At 40.6% G+C, this 13,152-nt stretch overlaps 1 protein-coding gene across 1 annotated transcript in view; it reads right to left on the bottom strand.

The window, feature by feature from the left end:
• Positions 1-1,789: 1,789 nt before the first annotated feature.
• Positions 1,790-13,152, bottom strand: part of LOC122562283 (beta-2-glycoprotein 1-like) — a 41,624-nt gene continuing 30,261 nt past the window's right edge. The window contains exons 6-8 of the mRNA XM_043715085.1: positions 10,581-10,760; positions 8,131-8,328; positions 1,790-1,993 (exon numbers count right to left, since the gene is read on the bottom strand). Coding sequence (XP_043571020.1) covers positions 1,926-1,993; positions 8,131-8,328; positions 10,581-10,760 — 446 coding nt within the window. The 3' untranslated portion in view covers positions 1,790-1,925. The remainder of the gene's footprint in view (positions 1,994-8,130; positions 8,329-10,580; positions 10,761-13,152) is intronic.

The raw sequence follows: 13,152 nt of genomic DNA, 5'->3' as shown, positions 1-13,152 counted from the left end.
TGAACCTCTACACCTTAGGGTGAAAAGAGGGCAGAAAATAAAAATTGCAAAAACAACAAATGGGAAAAGAAAATAAATGGGGGAGTTGTTAGAAATGGGGAAAAGTGTTGTTTTTGCAGATATAGAGAAGAGAACGAATAACTCTGCAGGTACTTAGGGAAGTGTACCTCCACTTTTAGTGTATAATTGTGGTTAATTAGATACTAACTTTGGTGTATAATTATTAAAGCAAATAATTTCTTTTAAAAAATCATGTTTTCAGCAAACTAGCTGAGATAACCGAAATGCCTGGGCTATACAAGAATGATACAAAATTGATGAAAGGTAGAGAGAATGGAATGTACCAGGAAAATTGAAACAAGATGTTAAATCATATCTTGATGTACTATTCGACAAAATAATCTTTGTGTCAGCATTTACAGAGAGGAAGGTAGCCAGCTTGGGGAAGGGGGAAGTAATAAGGGCGGGGTGCAGCTGGGCAGTGGTATAGCCTAGTAAGAGAGATTGGGTAACTAGGAGTCCAGAGCAATGACCTCACTCAGCTCAAAGATATAATTGTAAACTAACCTGAGTCTAATTTGCTCATTTGCTTATGCAATTGAAGCCCTTACTTGCAAGTTCGTAATAAATTGTCTTGTTTCCAGATTTGTTGGTCTCGTCTAAATTTTATTAAGTTTGTTTCTTACATAAATAATAGAAATCATACACATGCTTAATGATGCTAATTCTCCATTATCAGCAATCTAGAAGTGTAGCACTTGTGTAATTTCCCTGCAAGTTATTCTATGTTTTTCATTCTAGTTGTGGTCTCTTTTATAGAATTTGTCCAGTACTATATCGCCAACAGACTTAATCCCTTTTTTAACCTAATATTGACAACAACATCTGGCTATTCACTATCCTCTTTAGAATGACCTGCAGCCACTCAATGTTGCTCTGGACACAAGCACCAGGGAAATAACAAATCATTTATGACTGCAGAATAGCCGAATAATCAAATTTCCTATCATTCTTGGATTCACAATCTTTCTCCTCTCCCTGTACAGCTGGGCTACCTATATTTGTGGTCTTGTCTCAGGTTCTTGCTGTTCTTTCCTGAAGAATTCCTCACCTGTAGTTAGAACTGAATACTATTTAGAGAGAAAAATTATGGTTGGGATAATCCTGCATAACTGGCCTGGTATTCCTTTGTCTGTGTGGCAATCACTCATTCCATCGCAACCTGCACGTTCTTAAGATGCAGCTCAGTTTTTCAGTGACAACATAGTTATGCCAACTGGTGCTCAATTTCTGAAACCCAGAGCTCATGTTCTTCCAACTGACGATGTTTTTTGCGTATTATTTCCCTCAGATCAAGCTCCTGTCTCCTGCCTGCAAATGGCTTGTTCATTTTTTCACTTTGGTTAATTTTTTATGCTTTTTGTTGCTTTTTCTATATCTGCACTGTAATAATTCTCCTTTTGATTCCAGGATAAAGAAACATAGATAAGTTAAAAAAGGGCACTAATCCTCATACCCAATCAATACAATTCCATCTCAATACTCAAATGAATCAATGATATGTATTTAATTAAGAAAGATTTTGCGCTTTATTGATTTTGTCAACCAAAGCAATTTAATATCATTACCTAGGAATAAATAAATGGGGTGTAATTAGGATTTTGGCAATAAATTACATGTAGTGTAAAAGGAATGTTGGCATCAGCTGTTGATTATTAGCAGTACTGTACTACATTTGATACCTTAGGTGATGTCTGAAAATAAATCAATAGTAGCCTTTCCAAAAATGGTTGGTGCTAAAGATGCATGTTTATTTAATACAGGTAACAATGTTACTAATTAAGATTTGTGACCACTTTACAAAGTTTTATTCATATTTCATTGTAAATGATACTTTGATGATTGGAATAGATTGTGCTGTTCCATCACTCACACTGTTTTATTTCTGATGGAAGCGATCGAAACATTACGTTGTAAGTGAAACTTGAAGGTTCTGAAAAAGAAATGCACAAAGTTATTGAGTTTGTGTTAGTGAAATTTCGTCTTTAGTTTCCAGAGACATCCATCCAAGGCATCCTCCCATAGAACATAGAACATGAAACCAATCTGAAGCCCATCCAAGCTACACTATTTCATTTTCATCCAATTGTTTGTCCAATGACCATTTAAATGCCTTTAAAGTTGGCAAGTCTACTACTGTTGCAGGCAGGTGTTCCACACCCTTACGACTCTCTGAGTAAAGAAATTACCTCTGACATCTGTTCTATATTTGTCACTCCCCAATTTAAAGCTATGTCCCCTCGTGCTAGCCATCACTATCTGAGGAAAAAGGCTCTCACTGTCCACCCTATCTAACCCTCTGATTATCTTATGTCTCCATTAAGTCACCTCTCAACCTTCTTCTCACTAACAAAATCAGCCTCAAGTCCCTCAGCCTTTCCTCATAAGACCTTCCCTCTATACCAGGCAACATCCTATTAAATCTCCTCTGAACCCTTTCCAAAGCTTCCACATCCTTCCTATAATGCAGTGATCTGATAGCAGCCAATAGCAGCTGTACCAGAGTTTTGTACAGATGCAATATGACCTCCTGCCTCTGAAACTCAATCCCTCTACCAATAAAAGCTAACACACCGTATGCCTTCTTAATAACCCTATCAATCTGAGTGGCAATTTTCAGGGATCGATGTACATGGACACCAAGATTTCTCTGCTCATCTACACTACCAAGAATCTTACCATTAGCTCAATATTCTGCATTCCTGTTGTTCCTTCCAAAGTGAATCACCTCACACTTTTGCATGTTAAACTCCATTTGCCACCTTTCAGCCCAGCTCTGCAGCTTATCTATGCTGATGTAGCATAGTACTGAAGGATGTAGCAGGTTATAGATGCTACATAACCTGCTACATCCTTCAGTACTATCCACAACTCCACTGACCTTAGTATCCTCCACAAATTTACTAACCCATCCTTCTACACCAGCTCTGCAGCTTATCTATGTCCATCTATAACCTGCTACATCCTTCAGTACTATCCACAACTCCACTGACCTTAGTATCCTCCACAAATTTACTAACCCATCCTTCTACACCTTCATCTAGGTCATTTATAAAAATAACAAACAGCAGTGGCCATAAAACAGATCCTTGCGGTATACCACTAGTAACTGAATTCCAGATGAACATTTCCCATCAACCACCATACTTGTTTCAGCTCGCCAATTTCTGATGCAGACCACTAAATCACCCTCAATCCCATGTATTTTATGCAATATCCTCCCGTGGGAAACCTTATCAAATGTCTTACTGAAATCCATATGCACCACATCAACTGCTTTACCTTCATCCACCTATTTGGTCACCTTCTCAAAGAACTCAATAAGGTTTGTGAGGCACGACCACCCTTCACAAAACCGTGTTGACTATCCCTAATCAACTTATTCCTTTCTAGATGATTATAAGTCCTATCTCTTCTAACCCTTTCCAACACTTCACCTAAAAACGAAGTAAGGCTCACTGGTCTAAAATTACCAGGGTTGTCTCTACTCCCCTTCTTGAACAAGGAGACAACATTTGCTATCCTCCAGTCTTCTGACACTATTCCTGTCGACAATGACAACATAAAGATCAAAGCCAAAAGCTCTGCAAACTCCTCCATTTCTTTTCAGAGAATCTTAGGATGGATCCCATCCAGCCCAGGTGACATCTATTTTCACACTTTGCAGAATTGCGAATACCTCTTCCTTGTGAACCTCAATCCCATCTAGTCTAGTAGCCCATATCTCAGTATTCTCCTTGACAATATTGTCTTTTTCCAGTGTGAATACTGACAAAAAATATTCTTTTGTTCTTCTGCTATCTCCTCGGACTCCACGCACAATTTCCCACTACTGTCCTTAAGTCATTCTTTTATTCCTGATATACCTCTAACAAGCTTTATGGGTTTTCCTTGATCTTATCTACCAACGACTTCTCATGTTTCCTCCTGGCTCTTCTTCGCTCTCTTTATGTCATTCTTGGCTAACTTGTAACTTTCAAGCACCCAAACTGAGCCTTCGCATCTCATCCTTACATTCTTCCTCTTTACAAGAGATTCAACTTCATTCGTAAACCACAGCTCCCTTGCTCACCCAACTTTCTCCCTGCCTGACAGGGACGTACTTATCAAAGACACACCACAGCTGTTCCATGAAGAAGCTCCACATTTCAATTGTGCCCACCTCCTGCAGTTTCCTTCGCCATTCTATGCATCCTAAATCTTGCCTAATCGCAGCATAATTGCCTTTCCCTGAGCTATAACTTTTGCCCTGCGGTATATACCTATCCCTTTCTATCGCAAAAGTAAACATAACTGAATTGTGGTCACTATCACCAAAGTTCTCACCTACCTTCAAATCTAACACTTGGCCTGGTTCTTACCCAGTACCAAATCCAGTGTGGCCTCGCCCCTTGGTGCCTTGTCTTCATACTGTGTCAGGAAACTCTCCTGCACACATTGGACATAAACTGACCCAACTAAAGTACTCGAACTACAGTATTCCCAGTCAATATTTGAAAGTTAAAGTCCCCCATAACAACTGCCCTGTTACTTTCTCTCCTATCCAAAATCATCTTTGTTATCCTTTCTGCTATATCTCTGGAACTATTCGATGGCCTATAGAAAGCTCCCAACGGGGTGACTTCTCCTTTTCTGTTTCTAACCACAGCCTATGCTACCTCAGTAGATGAGTCCTCAAACATCCTTTCTGCCACCATAATACTGTCCTTGACTAACAATGCCACACCTCCCCCTCTTTTACCATCTTCTCTGTTCTTACTGAAACATCTAAATTCCGGAACCTACAACAACCATTCCTGTCCATGCTGTATCCATGTTTCGATATGTTGCTCTTCGCCTCTCCTTTAGAGTCAAAAAATCATACAGCATGAAACAGATGAGGTGCTTGAGAGTTACAGGTTATCCAGCAAAGACCTAAAGAGAGAACTAAGAAGAGCCAGGAGGGGACATGATAAGTCATTGACAAATAGGATCAAGGAAAACCCTAAAGCATTTTATAGATATATCAGTAAGATTAGGGCCAATCAAGGATGGTAGTGGGAAGTTGTGCATGGAGTCCAAGGAGATAAGGGGAAGTGCTAAATGAACATCTTTCATCAGTGTTCACACTGGAAAAAGACAATGTTGTCAAGGAGAATACTGAGATACAGGCTACTAGACTAGGCAGGATTGAGGTGCATAAGGAGGAGGTGCTAGCAATTCTGGAAAGTGAAAATAGATAAATCCCCTGGGCTGGATGGGATTTATCCTAGGATTCTCTGGGAAGCCAGGGAGAAGATTGCAGAGTCTTTGGCTTTGATCTTTATGTCGTCATTGTCTACTGGAATAGTGTCAGAAGACTGGAGGATAGCAAATGTTGTCCCATTGTTCAAGAAGGGGCATAGAGACAACCCTGGTAATTATAGACTCGTGAGCTTTTCTTTGGTTGTGAATAAAGTGTTGGAAAAGATTATAAGAGATAGACTTATACTCATCTGGAAAGGAGTAAGTTGATTAGGGATAGTCAACATGGTTTTGAAAAAGGTAGTTCGTGCCTCACAAACCTTATTGAGTTTTTTGAGCTGGTGACCAAACAGGTGGATGGGGGTAAAGCGGTTGATGTGTTGTATATGGATTTCAGTAAGATGTTTGATAAAGTTCCTCATGGAAGGCTCTTGCACAAAATATGGAGGCACGGGATTGAGGGTGATTTCGCAGTTTGGATCAGAAATTGGCTAGCTGAAGGAAGACAGAGGGTGGTGTTTGATGGGAAATGTTCATCCTGGAGTACAGTTATGAGTTGTGTGCCGCAAAGATCTGTTTTGTGGCCACTGCTGTTTGTCATTTTCATAATGAATTTAGATGAGGGCGTAGAAGCATGGGTCAGTAAATTTGCAAATGGAACTAAAGTCGGTGGAGTTGTGGATAGTGCCGAAGGATGTTGCAGGTTACAGGGGGACATAGATAAGCTGCAGAGCTGGGTTGAAAGGTGGCAAATGGAGTTTAATGTGGAAAAGTGTGAGGTGATTCACTTTGGAAAGAGCAATAGGAATGCAGAGTACTGGGCTAATGATAAGATTCCTGGTCGTGTAGATGAGCAGAGAGATCTCGGGGTCCATGTACATTGATACCTGAAAATTGCCACCCAGGTTGATTGGGTTATTAAGAAGGCATTCGGTGTGTTAGCTTTTATTGGTAGAGGGATTGAGTTTCGGAGCCAGAAGATCATGCTGCAACTGTATAAAAACTCCGGTGCGGCCGCACTTGGAGTACTGCATACAATTCAGGTCACTGCATTGTAGGAAAATGTGAAAGCCTTGGAAAGGGTTCAGAGGAGATTTACTAGGTTGTTGCCTGGTATGGAGGGAAGGTTTTATGAAGAAATGCTGAAGGACCTGAGGCTGTGTTCATTAAAGAGAAGAAGGTTGAGAGGTGATTTAAAAGAAACATATAAAATAATCAGAGGGTTCGAGAGGGTAGACTGTGGGAGCCTTTTTCCTTGGATGGTGATGGCTAGCATGAGGAGACATAGCTTTAAATTGAGAGGTGATAGATATAGGACAGATGTCAGAGGTAGTTTCTTTACGCAGAGAGTAGTAGGGGTGTGGAACTCACTGCCTGCGACAGTAGTAGACTCGCCAACTTGAAGGGCATTTAAATGGTCATTGGATAAACATGGATTGAAATGGAATAGTGTAGATTAGATGAGTTTCAGATTGGTTCCACAGGTCAGCGCAACATCGAGGGCCGAAGGGCCTGCACTGCTTGTAATATTGTATGTTCTATGCTCTACCCTATAGTCCAACCCATCCATGCCAACCATACATCCAAATCTGATCTAGTCCCGTTTGCCAGCATTTGGCCTTTATCTCTCTAAACCCTTCCTATTCATATACCCATCCAGGTGCCTTCTTAATGTTATAATTGTACCAGCCTCCACCACTACCTCCAGCAGTTTGTTCCATACATGCACCACCCTCTGTTTGAAAACGTTACCCCTCAGATCCTTTTTAAATCTTCCAGCCATATTTGATATTATAAATTTTTAAACCTCAAGAATGCATGTCCTGTGTAATGTGGGAACTCCAGGACCTTTCCTTTGCCCTGGATAACCATTTATGTAGGAAATATCAGCAGTTGAAACAGCTGTAGCTCTGAGTTCAGAATTTGAGCAGCAGCAAACATCACTTCAGTGCACCCATAAGGTGAGAATGAGGTGAATTGCATGTTAATTGATGTCATCTTCCCACAGCTTCAGATTATACGTGGAGAGAGAGAATGAGTGATCACGAGGCAATCAAAAAGAAACAATCAGGAACCTCTTGAACGCTTGCCACTTTGCAACAAATATTCAGCTCTGAATTGATAAGAGTTCAATGAAGGAATGCTGCTAAAGCTAAGTCAGTGGCGCAATAAGTAGCTAAGTGTAGAGGGCTAGAAAAAAGGCAGAAAGAGTCATAGTGACAGATGATTCAATAGCTAGGGAAGCAAATAGGTATTTCTGTGGCAGTGAAGTGAATCCAGCGTGTTGTTTCCCTGATGTCAGGGTCAAAGACGTCACTGAGCAGCTGTAGAGTATTCTCATAAGGCAAAGGTAGACAGCCAGAAGTTATGGTCTACATTGATACCAATGACATAAAACCTTCCCTCCATACCAGGCAACAACCTTGTAAATCTCCTCTGAACCCTTTCCAAGGCTTCCACATTTTCAATAGCTGAATAGCTGTTAATAAAAGTCTGTGTGATAACGAGGTCTGGTGTGTGGTGTAGGAGACTTGGACATAGGAGAGTCCAGGCCTTGTATTATACTATCTATTGTTAGCCACTAACAATCTCCATTAACAACTGAAACGTCTGTTACCCCACCACCCTATTTTCTGCATAGCAACTGACATTTTCCTAGCTACCACCAGTTCTGAGGAAGGGTCACCAGACCCAAAACATTAACTCTGATTTCTCTTCACAGATGCTGCCAGACTTGTTGAGCTTTTCCAGCAACTTCTGTTTTTGATTCTGATTTACAGCATCTGCAGTTCTTTCAGATTTTTATAAGAGACTTTCAATAATTTTCATACCTTGAATCATTCTCACCTTGAAAACATGCAGGAATTTCAATTTTGCTATCTATGCACTGAGTCAGAACTGGTAATCCACAGTTTCGTTCCATGTCTTTGCAGTAAAAAGACACTCTTTCTGTGTGTAATATTCTCCTGTGTGGGAGTTCATTCATCCAGATCTTTCTTCCATTATAGAATATACGAGCTCTCTTCACAGGTAGAATACATGGAGCTGGACAAGAAAAAGCACACCTTATTAATTATTTCTGTTTTCAGATATGTTACTGTCAAACTCCTTAAGTATCCCATTAACAAAGATTTAATTAGCCAAATAGAACCACTGAGAAAATAAACATAGAAGACCATCAAGTCAGTAAAGTCTAATTTACCCATTCTGCCAGTAAATCAGGCTCCTGACTAAAGCATTAATCCAAATCTCAAACTGTTATCACTTAAAAAGTTGAGATTTACATGAGGCTGTGTTTGTACTCATGGCTGGATTTTATGGGATGCTGCATACTCCAACGTGCCCTCCCCCAAACCTCTCCACTCCAGCCACCATCATTCCTCAAACCCTGCCCACTTCAGCCCCTCCAATCCCAACCAGAAAATTCAGTTCCTAGCATATCCATCCAAGAGTAGTCAGCTCTGCAGCCATTTTACACTGGGATTCCCTTGGTTTTTTTCAGGATAAGAATTCTACTTCAAACTCAGTCTCCCACCTTTAAGAGTCTGTTGTCCCAGTCGTGCCAGGTTTGAGCGGTGGCCTGCACTGGGACCTTAGGAAGTTCTTGAGAAGATGAAGTGATGGGGTCTGAATGTCAAGGTAGTTACGGGGTTTTGGACAGGCCTGGCTGGTAGACCCCAGTGAGGTCAGTGAAGAGGGCTGGTGATGAGACATCGGGAAGGGAGATGACTGAATGAATGAATAGGTGGGTGAGTGAGTGAGGGACCCAAAGGAGGTCTTCTTACCTGACGGCAGCCCACACAAAGAGAGTTATTGGGATACCATCTGACCTTTGCCTTCACCTGCTGTGGACCAGAGGTGAGGACAGAACCAATAGGCCCAGGCTGCTGCTTCTTGCCCAGGCACATGATCCCTGACCCAAGTCACAACCAGTCCTCTAGAGGCCAGGCCACAGTTATTTTGCCCTGGTGTACTGCCCTGCTATAAGACCTGATGTGGGTAAAATAGCAAAAGTGGAATGAGGCCTTTAAGTAGCCACTAGTTTGCCCCTTAAAGTCTCCAATTATTCCTGTTTTAATAGATTTTTTGATATTTCCCCTGTCCATTGTAAAGTTGCAAATAGTTTGGAGGTAATTGAAAGGTAGTGGGAATACCACACACTTTACTTCATGTGCTCCCCAGCCATCTTCAAATATACCGACATAGGGTCCATAAAATCCAGGTCCATGTTGCAATTTGGAATATACAATAACAACAGCTTCCTTTTATATAGCAGGTTTTACATAGTAAAAAACCTGAAAAGTGCTTCACAAAAGAATTGCCAAATGTATTATGACTCTGAGCCTCCATAAGGAGGTAGATTTTAAGGACTGTCTTAATGGAATAAAGAAAAACTAAGTCCAGGGCGTGAATTCCCAAGCTTATGGTTTAGGCAGTTGAAGGCAGCTGGCAATGGTGGATGATTAAAATAAGGATCTCTGAGGTTTGCAGGGCTGAAGGAAGCCTCAGCGGTAGGGAGGAGAGGCCATGGAGGATTTTGAAAACAAGGATGAATATTTTAAAATGCAGTTCAGTGAGCACAACTGAATAGAATACGAACAGCAGATATTTCAATAAGCTAAAGTCTGTGAATGGTGAAAGGTGAGTAGCTGTCCTGGAGAATGTTAGAATTGTAAAATCTGGCGATAGCAAATGCATTGGTGAGGGTTTCTCCAGTAGGTGAGCTCAAGCAGGAAATGTTATTGCCATTTATAAAGTAGATGTAGGCACTCAGTTGTAGCTTGAGTAAATGGTTGCAAATCTATCCCTTTGACAAGTATGGCATTGGTCTGCTTTAGCCTTCGGCATTTACCAAGGTGAGTGTTAGGGTCCTTGGCTAAGGAGTAGAGTTTGTGGGAGAGTCCAAAGGCAATAGTTTTGATCTTTCGAGAATTTTGTTAGATGATATTTCTGCTCAGCTAGTAAGAGATGCTATGTGTGCTAATCTAGGAGTAAACATCATTCAATAACAAAAACTACAAGACTAAGACCTGAAACTATCTTTAATATTACATATATAAATCTTAAAAGCTTGTGGTTACATGTTTATCATTTGCATTATCAACACTAGAAGCAATTTGTAGTCATAAATTATATTTATCATAAATGAAATGTAACATAAAGTAAGCAAACTAAAGGCTTAAATTAAGTGTTTACTCTAGCCAACAATACTCTGGTGTTATCTGGAGGTACAATAAACTTTGTGATCCAAAGATATTGGGGTCATAACTGTTTTTTGTCAATCCAATTCAACTTACCTCGACACGTAGGCTTTTCAGTCCAGATTCCTGTCTTCTCACATGTGATTGTCTTCGATCCATCCAAAATGTAATTTTCAACACAGCCGTAATCAATATTGTCTCTGTAGTTATACCTTCTTTTGAGTGTAAATACCATAAATCCATTTACTAGTTTTGGTGGCATTCCACATTTCACTTCTATAATAAAATTAATATTGTAAGATAACCTTTGAATTTGTTGTCATTCATCATCCAAACGCTGTTTGTCTCCAACCAAAGCTGTTGGTGCAGTTCCTTTCTAACAATAATATACACAACAACCTTGGTATCAGTTATGCTCTTACATGTCAGTTCATGTGACATTGCTGACAGTAAACAGGGAAGAGACATCTGACAGCACATACATAATGGGAATTTCATAATAATGTAAAGGCATAAAAGCAAGAATGTTATGTCTGACCCATCCATATATCAGGGGAGAAAGTGAGGTCTGCAGATGCTGGAGATCAGAGATGGAAATGTGTTGCTGGAAAAGCGCAGCAGGTCAGGCAGCATCTAGGGAACAGGAGAATCGACGTTTTGGGCATTAGCCCTTCTTCATTCCTGAAGAAGGGCTAATGCCCGAAACGTCGATTCTCCTGTTCCCTAGATGCTTCCTGACCTGCTGTGCTTTTCCAGCAACACATTTCCATCCCATCCATATTTCAGTGTGGCATCTCTTCCCACTCCTATGTAAACTGGGTATGGACTGGATATTGCAAAGTAATGTTTTACCTAAAATATTTAAGAAAGCTGCCTGCAGTTTACTTCTTTGCAGGCAAATGGCATTGAAATAGAAGATCAGCTATGTTCTAGTTAAGGGCAGGGCCAAAAAAGCTATTCCCGCCCCTAAGTTCCTCAGACTGATGGTTGGTTTTGGGATCTTTCAATTCTTTCACTCAGTGATGGTCAACATATTGGACTGTGCATTTGTATTTAGTCCTCAATGCCACCGCCCCATGTATTGGATGCCCCATTATGAATTCCACTGAATTGAATTGCTTGTGTTACAACACGGAGGCAGATCTTTCTGTTAATTAAACCAAACACCCAGAAAAGCTCACTTTGCCTTGTAATCTGTTAAAATATGAGTAAGAGGGAATTCCCAAGTTCCACTATTTAAAGAAAATGACATCAATGTATATTTTAATTCTAAAAGTGAACATTCAACAACACCTATTCACAACTCCACCCCCCTTTCTCTTAACTGCTTACTATCTGCCTCCAACTCTATAACAATATGCTGTTCCAATAAGACACTTCGTAAAATTACATCAACTTAATTTCAAAACCATACAGTCACTGTCTTCTTCTGTGTCTTCACTCTTCTGGCTGCGGATCACCCTGGGTCATCTTTCTTTTTCTACGAGTATGATTTACATGAAAATGTACCTTTGATTAGATTACATTACAGTGTAGAAACAGGCCCTTCGGCCTAACAAGTCCACACCTACCCGCCGAAGCGAAACCCACCCATACCCCTACATTTACCCCTTACCTAACACTACGGGCAATTTAGCATGGCCAATTCACCTGACCCTGCACATCTTTGGACTGTGGGAGGAAACCGGAGCACCCGGAGGAAACCCACGCAGACACGGGGAGAACGTGCAAACTCCACACAGTCAGTCGCCTGAGGCGGGAAATGAACCCGGGTCTCAGGCGCTGTGAGGCAGCAGTGCTAACCACTGTGCCACCGTGCTGCCCACAGAGGATGGAGAGTGTTACCGAATTTCTTGAACAGCAAGATGTTGTATTGGCAGTAAGTGCCCTCTCTCTGCGGCTATTGCTCTCTAACCAATTTTCAAAATGTCTGTATTCTTCTACCCCGAACATCGGATCATCTCATTGGTTCGATGTTGGCAAAACAAAAAATTCAAACTTGATTGGGTTTTAGTATCCTGGGGCATAATTTAAACTGGTTGATTAAATTTGAATTATTGTCAAAACAGCAACCAAACTCAAGGGTCCATTTCACAGCCAAATGTTACATATTGTCAATTTTCCAGTACATTCTGGGACTGCCACCTAGTCATCTACACTGAATCTCTTAGTTCAGAACAGCATTCTCTCTCTGTTAAAGATACAGTACATACTTTCAACGTCATAACACCAAGGGGAAGAAGAGCTGTGAGTTTGGAAAAAGCCAATCCACATTCTAAAAGGCATGGTCTTACACTGTCACATCTTCTAATGAAAACTATTGGGACTCTATGTTGGAGGGATAACTCTTTGGATCTCAATATTTACTCCATATAGAAATCTCCACATAGAAAATTCTGAATGTTGAAGAAGTCAGTTTCTCCAGTTTCTAACTCCCAGGTGGCTTTCTGAGGAGATCTTGTCTATTACTAAAATTTCTGATGCATTCATTGTATTTTGTTTTGAAATATCAATCAATATATCTATATGTGTGTATATATTGCCTCAGCTATCATTGATTTGTCCTTTCCAGAGAGCCAATTGTTGAAAGACTGGAGTCAATCTTTATAATTATTTACATCTTGAAAGAAAACACCTGCTACCTGACAACCACAGTTTCAGTCCATGT

This window comes from Chiloscyllium plagiosum, chromosome 24 (genome assembly GCF_004010195.1).
Source record: "Chiloscyllium plagiosum isolate BGI_BamShark_2017 chromosome 24, ASM401019v2, whole genome shotgun sequence".
In the NCBI taxonomy this organism is placed as follows: Eukaryota; Metazoa; Chordata; class Chondrichthyes; order Orectolobiformes; family Hemiscylliidae; genus Chiloscyllium; species Chiloscyllium plagiosum.
Note: the sequence above shows the minus strand (reverse complement) of the source record. Positions and strands in the feature narration are given on the sequence as shown.